Source organism: Globicephala melas, chromosome 17 (genome assembly GCF_963455315.2).
Source record: "Globicephala melas chromosome 17, mGloMel1.2, whole genome shotgun sequence".
Lineage (NCBI taxonomy): Eukaryota > Metazoa > Chordata > Mammalia > Artiodactyla > Delphinidae > Globicephala > Globicephala melas.
Window position 1 is genome coordinate 23,064,254 of NC_083330.1, and position 8,768 is coordinate 23,073,021.

General features: G+C 40.0%; 1 protein-coding gene across 1 annotated transcript in view; it reads right to left on the reverse strand.

Annotated features, from left to right (window-relative positions):
- Nucleotides 1-8,069, reverse strand: part of MRPS28 (mitochondrial ribosomal protein S28) — a 100,701-nt gene extending 92,632 nt beyond the window's left edge. The window contains exon 1 of the mRNA XM_030839166.2: nt 7,839-8,069. Within this exon, the coding sequence (XP_030695026.1) occupies nt 7,839-8,054 (216 nt within the window). The 5' untranslated portion in view covers nt 8,055-8,069. The remainder of the gene's footprint in view (nt 1-7,838) is intronic.
- Between the last annotated feature and the right edge of the window lie 699 nt (nt 8,070-8,768).

Sequence of the window (8,768 nt, forward strand, 5' to 3'; positions counted from 1 at the left end):
CTTCACCCTTTAAACTGTTGTTTTTTGTGAATGCTTTAAAATATGTATAATAAATAGTACTGTAGTACATAAATCTTTTTAAAGTAAATATTGGGGCTTCCCTGGTGGCACAGTGGTTAAGAATCCACCTGCCAATGCAGGGGACACGGGTTCGAGCCCTGGTCCGGGAAGATCCCACATGCCGTGGAGCAACTAAGCCTGTGCGCCACAGCTACTGAGCCTGCGCTCTAGAGCCCACGAGCCATAACTACTGAAGCCCGCATGCCACAACTACTGAAGCCCGCGTGCCTAGAGCCTGTGCTCCACAACAAGAGAAGCCACCACAATGAGAAGCCCGCGTACTGCAATGAAGAGAAGCCCCTGCTCGCTGCAACTAGACTAAGCCTGCACACAACGAAGACCCAACAAAGCCAAAAATAAATAAATGAAATAAATAAAGTAAATATTGGAAGATGTGTTCAAAAATTTCTTAATGAAGGGGCATTATCAAAAAAGTTTAGAAACCTTTATAATAGAGGTATATCATAGTAGCAGGAGAATAATTATGCCGGATAGGGAGAAATATAGTTACAAGAGGAGACTGGATAACCAGAATGATTTGCATGATTTTGCTAATTTATATCCACAGAAATTGAGGATATATGTGGGAATGGATCCTAAGGATACTGGATCAGGGTGAGAGGAAGACAGTGTTGCCTTGAGCCAAATTTACCAATATAGGCTCACTAAGCAGAGATTCAGACACAATACATTAGCTTAAATGGCTGAGAGTTATAGGCTATACTAGATGAAGCTGAAATACCAGAACTTCCTCAGTATACCACAAAGAAAGGTATCCAAAGGCTTGAAGTGAATGGAATGCTGGAGTGAATTTACTGTTTATGATCTGTTCACCACTCCTTACTATGGCCCCCAAGAGGATCTATAAGATACTCACTTCACCAAGGTTAAGAGAAGTACCTGTGTGAAGGGAGCACCAACATTCCTGAAAGCTGTGTGGCAGTGATTCTCTGTAGGCCAGGACTGACAGTGAGAACTGCTGCCAACAAGAGCTCCCTGAATTCAACGTAGATAATGTGGCAGGAGTCAAGCCAGCACTTACTAGCCAACAACATGGTGGGCACCGTTATCATGATGCAGCAGAGCCTAACAGCAATCCAACTAATCTGACCTGTAGAGCTCTTTGGTGTTGGCTGGTTGGTCATGGTGTCCTTAGAAATAAAATAGATGGGAAAACTCTAGTTCTAGAGAACAGAAGTCTGACTTGAATACCACATATGAATATCAAGGCCCCTCAACCAATTCCCAAAGTTGAAGCAATTCTCAGACACCAAGCCTTCTGAATGAAGGTTGTGTCCCCTTGAGGAAAGATCCCGCTACAAAAGCAAACATTTATATCACCCATCTTCCTTCTAGCTTTCCCCAAAGGAGCTGTGGCTATTTACCAGAATGTTCACTGAGGAAGGAAAAATCATCAGACCTTTCAGGGATTATCTGAACTGATGCTAACTCTTCAAGAACCAACTCAGTGCCAGTCAGAACAGGGGCTTACGGAGATCACGTGATAAATGGAGTTTTAGCTCAGCTCTATCCCATGAATCTGCTCTATAGTCCTCTCCCTAGTTCCAGAATGCACAACTGGAATAGGTATACTCAGCAACCGACAGGATCCCTACACTGGTTCCTTGATCTGTGGAGTGAAGGCTATTAAGGTACAGAAGGTCAAGTAAAAGATGAATTTGTTTGGTAGGTAGTAGAACTTCCCCTACCTACCAAACAAGTAAATCAAAGGCAATACCACATTCCTAGAGGCATTGCAGCAATTAGTGCCACTATCAAGGACCTGGAAGATGCACGGTGGTGATTCCTACCACATGCCCATTCAACTTGCCTATGAGGCCCTGCAGAAAACAGACAGGTCTTAGAAAATGACAATTTATTATCATAAACTTAATCAAGTGGTAACTCCGATTTCAGCTATTCCAGATGTCATTTCATGGCTGGAGTAAATCAAATATCCTCCAGCACCTGGTATGCAATAATTATCTAACAAATGCTTTCTTTTTCTAGACCTGCTAGTAAAGACTATATACCTCCAGGTTACATTAATTCTCTAGCTCTATGCCACAATCTAGTCTACAAAGACTTTGATTGCCACTCCATTCCACTGGACAGCATGCTGCTCCATTTCATATGCTGATTAGACCTGGAAGCAGAAAGCTGCAACTCCTCCTGACACATGGTAAGACACATATATGCCAGTGGGTGGGAAATAAATCCCACAAAAATACTGGGCCTTAGTGAAATTCCTAGGGAGCCAATGGTCTGGGCTACGTCAACTTACCCTTTCTTACCACTAAGAAAGAAGCTCAATGCCTAGTGGGTCTCTTTGAATTTTGTAGGCAACAAATACCTCATTTGGACATGCTTCTTCAACTCTTTTACCGAGTAACCCCAAAAGTTGCCAGTTTTGAGTGGTGCCCAGAACAATACAAGGCTCTGTAAAAGGTCTAGGCTATCAGGTAAGCTCTTCTACTACTTGAGTTTTACAACCCAGCAGATGTGGCAGTGGCAGTATATACACGTAGAATGAGATTCTGACAGACCTCCCTAGGTGAAGTGTAGTGCAGAGCTAGAGTACCTTTGAATGACAGCAGTAAAGGACTTTGAGCATATACTTGAATGATCATTTTGCCTGGAAAGAGAGATGGCCTAAGGTGGGATCTATATTGATTCGTGTGAAGGGACTAATGATTTGCTGGATGGTCAGGGATTTAGCAGGAACATGACTGGGAAATAGATAACAAGAAGGTCTGGGAAGGTCTGGGAAGATAGGAAGATAGAATGGACAGAGTGAGAAAATAAATGTGAATCATTTCTTCTGCAGAAAAGAATCTTAATCAAGGGATAAGATAACTAGTCATGTGGAGGTCAGTCAACCTCTTTCCCCAGCCACTCCTGCTCACCTCCCCAGTGGGTTCAAGAACAAAGCTGCCATGACAGCAGGGATTGCTTCTGTATCTCACATGTCCCAGACTACTGACCAACTAGGCATTTTACCAGGTGCAGGCCCAAATCCCTACAAACCAGGCTCCACTCAAATGTGATAGTTTCCTTTATTTCCTATGTTATTTAATACCTATAGATAAAAACAAACTTAAGAGTTGTAATCACATTAGAACAATTAATCAAAAGAGAAAATCTTAATATAACCTTTAAAAGAAAAAACAAAGCAAAATCCAAACACATTAAAAGAAGGGAGTGAGATGCCTGAGCAAAAATAAGAGTTAAGAAAGATATTCAACTAGTGAAAGCTAATGCTGACTTGAGAAGTCCTAAGAGTCTGACTGCGTATGATCAGAGCATATGACCACCCACAAAACAAAATACATACAGAATATATTCATCTTTTCTTTGTAGGAAGTGTATAGTATTATTTATAGGTATATTATAGCTGTTGATTAAAAAAATTATTTTCCCTAGAGATTTATATCTACCTCAATACACTCTTTCATTGTTTTTATATTAGCTGGTCATTTCCTCTAAACCTGCTTTGAAAATGTTAGACTCTACTGTGAAACTAGACATTTCAGAAGGTTTTATTTATTAGTTGGAGATACCTCTCCTAAAATTCTCTAATGTAAAAACCAGGGAGCACCATGGTTAAAACCAGAAATATTTTTCATCATTCCTTTACATATTAGTTTTTAAAACATTTGTGTAATTTTTTAAGTTGTCAATATAAAACTAGTGAGAAAACAAAGGGTTAAATAAAGCTGTATAAACTGCTATTTTATGAATTTAGAAGACTTAAAACTTATACTAAAAATAAGAGAATTGAAACAAATCCTTCAAGTAAGCTATTTTTTGGATTTTCCCAGTATTCTGAAAGGACAAAACAGCTGATTTAAATATTCTATCTTCTGGAATATTCCAGCATTTTGAAATAAAAAGTACCGATAAGAAATATTCATGAAAAAGTAGAAAATAACATTTAAAAATATTTACATAAACTCTAATATATTGCTAAAATGAAACTATAAAGTATAACATCAGTATTCTACATAAATAAGCTAAAATAAAATGTTATTCTCCATCTTAAAAAAAAAACATTCTGTGTAGCCTCAGACTTTTGCAAACCATTTTTTCAATGTGCTGAAAAGTAATATGCCCCCCTCTACTGTTAAGAAACAGTAATATTCATAAAGCAGAAAATCAATTCTTTGCTCAACTATTGCCACCCTGTGGCTATAAGGTGGATCTTTCACTATACCATAGCTCCCCATCGGCTTAACAGGTTCTACAAATTTCTATTGTCTAAGTGACATAAAAGGGTTAAAGTTTTTAAAATAGTAAAAAAAAAAAAAAAAAAGGAAAAAAGGTATTTGACTTTAAAAATGTATTTAGCAAACATTTACCAGGTCCTGTATTCATAAGTATGTGTTATGTTGGTTACAAAAATGAAAAGGACTTCGTCCCATCCTAAAAAAAAATAAACAAACAAAAAAACACTTAAAGAGATACATGCATAAACCAATCTTAAAGCTAATGAATCAAGGAAAAGATAATGGATAAGTGAGCATGGATGAGTAAATGGCCTTTCAGGTCATTTAAACTTGAGATTCCTTTAACTGGTAACCTCACTGAAATTTTACGATAGGGAATTCACGATGAACTGTCCTTGATTAAATTCCTGCCTGCAGAGAAAGTCCCTTTTAAGGATCACTTGCTTGGCTCTTACTGAATATCACTTATTTTTGAGGTGCACATATATATACACGTCTGCACTTTGAGAGTAAGAATTAAACCAATGGGTAGGATGTCAACTTTCATTCCTATGTATATATACATTTTAATCCAATAACACGAGATGTTATTTCTCATTTATAGTTATTCGGACATCAAACTGTGTAAATCTTATTCCAATTCATATCAACAAATATATATTAAATCCCTACTTATGTGTAAGGCATTATGCAAGGAATGAAAAGGGTAAATAAAAAACTATCCCGACCTTCAAGAATTACAATCTAGGAGACGGGATAAAACAAGTTCACAAATGGCTCTAATATAACTTAAAGAGTTGTGTGTGTAAAATAAAGGTAGCATAAAACAAAGCCCCAAGACATTCAGAAGGAGTTTCACCTGATTGGTGAAATGACCAAGGCCTAAAAGAACAGGTGATTTTTACTATGGAATTTGCAGGCAGGGAAGCTAATTCTAGGGGAAAGAGCAAAGGTAAAGAAATAATGCTTTGTTTAGGGAACAGCAAACCGTTTACCTTCTAAAAACATTTTTTTAAGCAGAAACCATGTTACAAATTAAATCTTACATAGAACCCCAATATATATAACATTAAGTGTAGTATTTTGTTGGTATAAGTGTATTTCATGAGTTCAAATTGATAGCATTTACTTATTAAGTCAAAAAATGTGAACATGCAGTTATTTTGATAAAAATTACAAACTGGTATCAGAGGTGAGAGATAAACAACTCCAGTTCCCAATTTTTGTATTTTGTTTTGACTGTCCACTACCAAGAAACTCCACTTATAATACCCCACATGTATAAGTGGGTGAGGAAACAGGCACTGTCATGCACTGTAAGTTGAAGTGTGCAGTCTGTATGTATCAAAACTCAAACTGTGTGTACACATTGACCTAGTATATATCCCATAAATAAGCAAAAAAATGTAAATGCTCACTGTACCACTGTCTGTATTAAGGGGAAAAAAAAAACCCAGAAACAACCTAGAAGCTCATTAGTGAAGCCCTGGTTAAATAAATTATGCTATATCCACACCATGGAATACCAAACAAGTATTTTTTCAATGAGATATACAGTGAGACCTATGTATTCACAGATGCGGGAGCCGCAGAGGGTTACCTGCACCGTTTATATAAGGGACTTGAGCATCCAGGGATTTTGGTATGGCAGAGGGTCCTGGCACCAAACCCCCGTGGATACCTAGGGACAGCAGTAAGTACACTACACTACACATATATAATGATAAGGAAAAATATTCAAAGTTATACTTAAGTGAGAATAGCAATTTTCAGCAGCAGCAATGAAAATATACTGAGTGTTTATTATCAGGTACTTGTGCTAAGTGTTTAAATAATGAATTCATTTAATCTCATAATAATCCCATGACAGGTTTTCCTTTTATAAAAAAAGGAAAAGAAGATACACGGATATCAAGTAACCTTCCAAGGAAACACAGCCAGTAAACGACAGAAAAATTAGAATTCAAACCAAGTCTGTCTGAATCCAGAGCTTACACTGTTAAACATTAATAATGTAGTTCAAAACTTGTACGTTTTAAAGTATATATATATATATATATAAAATTAGCTTATATTCATATATGCATACATAAAATCTCTAGCAGTATGCATTTATTAAAAATACACCTTCCAGCTTTGAGAAAGTGAGGAAAAGAAAAAGGGGGCTTTTATATTTCCCACAGTAACCTTCAGTGCTATTTACATGCTCCTTTTGCAATACTATTTTTATATTTTACAATTTTTTTCAAAAATCCTGATCACACAATAAAGACGAACTTTATTCATCTTGTAATCTCAGGATACTCTTCAATTAAATAGTTCCAGAAACTTCAAAGAGTGAAGTGAAAGATTTTTCACAAAGTTGAACCTTTACATCAATACCTAACAACTACTCATATTCCTCATCATAAATATGTCACAAAAGTACTGAAAGCTTCCAATAAACACTAAAATAAAACTAATGTGGTACCTTCAGTTTTCTTATTACTCTGACAATTGTTTTTGCTCAGTTATTACTCTGGAGTAGCACATTTAATTCACATGCTCAAGCCTGTCCTATCCTCACTTATACAACAGTTTGTGAGCAGTCACACAAAGATCTCAATTCAAAGACTGCTCAGATTGCCCTGAAGTTCAAATGTGCACTTTCTGTTCTATTCATTTATTCACGCATTGGGCAAACACTTACGGAGTGCCCACTAAGAGTCAAGCACCGTGCTAGATGCTGGGCAGTTTTCTATAACCCACGACACTACCCATCGGTAAACTGTTTGGTACTGGTTCCCAAGGCGATGAGTACAGAAATTGAGACAGTTTATTTTTATACAGTTTAATATTGCCAGACATCCAATTTCATGTCCGCTAACTCAAAAAATCTGACTTGTATTTACGTCTATTTCTTCCATTTTATTTATCTAGTAATTCTATCGCATTTTACAAAATTATTGCCTCGGACAGATGGATTAAAAAAAAAAGGTCATTTACAGAAAAGGAAAGTGAAGCATTGACAAGTTACATTACTTGCTCAAGTTCATAGTGACAGTAATTCTCTGATTCACCTCTCCACTGAATTAAGAAATATTTATGAGCCTGGTACGCCAGACACTAAGGTCCACACTGCAGCTACTGGGTAGAACAAGAGGAGCAGAGGGCCCTGCCTCTCCCAGTGTGAGTCCAACTTTACTCGGAGTCCCAAGAGTCGCCCTAGGCGCGTCACTATCAACGCTCGCTGCTGGTTTCCCTTCCAGCACTCGCCTGTGGAAGACGCGTGCAAAGCAGTGTGGGCAGCGCACGCCCAGCATGTAGATACTGTACAAAAGTACAACAAACGGAAGAAAAACACCACCACACGCTCTAAGTGGCCAGCAGGTGGGACAAGCCACACCGCGGCCCCCAACTCTACTCCCTACGCCGGGCCCCGTCCCCGCCTCTCGGTCCCACCCACCCTGCCGGGCCCACCCCCTACGCCGGGCTCCGTCCCGGCTCCCGGCTCCACCCACAACGGCGGGCCCCGCCCGCCAACGCGTCGCTGGCTTAGCTCCCACAACTCACTCTCAGCCGCCCGAGCTCCGCCTTCCGCTGCAGCTCTGAGTGCCGCTTCAAAGAGCTCGCGAAGCCGCCTAGGCGCGGCCTAGGCTCCGTGGAATCAGAACTCTCGCTTCCGGAGCCACTTTCAGTGCCTGCGTCTCGACAGGGCCGAAAGAAGAGAAGCACTCGCAGAAAATGACTGTCGGCAGTCACGGCACGGGTCCGGCACAGCGCCGCCATGACGGCTCCACAACCTCTGACCTTTGGCTTTTCCGCGAACGTGCGGGTCACGGGGCGGGGCAATGAGAGGTCCGCCCACTTGCGGAGCACTGTGGGCTGGTGGGCGTGGCCTAATCGGTGTAAGGTAGAAGGGTGGTGTGAGAGAGCCTTAAGGTAAAATTGGGGGACTAAATCCTTGGTGGCTCAAGTCCCCTGCTAGCAGCGACCCGCTAAGTTTTGCATGGAAAGGGTTTTGACTCGGAGCAATTTCGCCCTCGCGGGTGCCCTTTGGGCCTGTACTGCTGTAAATTCTGGTAATGCGACTCTTGCTTGCCCCGCCGCCTGCCATGTCTTCCCCAGATGGCCCCAAAGCTCTCTCTGGTCGCTACCGCTCTTCAGGTCTTTGCTCAAATGCGAGGTTCTCCTTGACTATCTTATTTAGAATTGGAATCCCAGACAATATGCCACGTAGTTTACTTACTAGTACTTTTGTTTAGCGTCTGCTCTCTCGATTTGTAAACTCTGAGGGCAGGAATTTTGCTGTTGAATACCTGACAGCGGGCACATGGTAGGGCGCAAACACTTGTGAAATCCCGGATCTAAGTTCCGTTACAAAAATATTAACTTGAGACATTTTTGGTCACCTCTTAGCTACAATCCCTTCTAGGGAATTAAGGAATTTCGTAATGCCAAAACATACCCCACCAGAGGCCCACCCTCACTTATGCTTTTCTC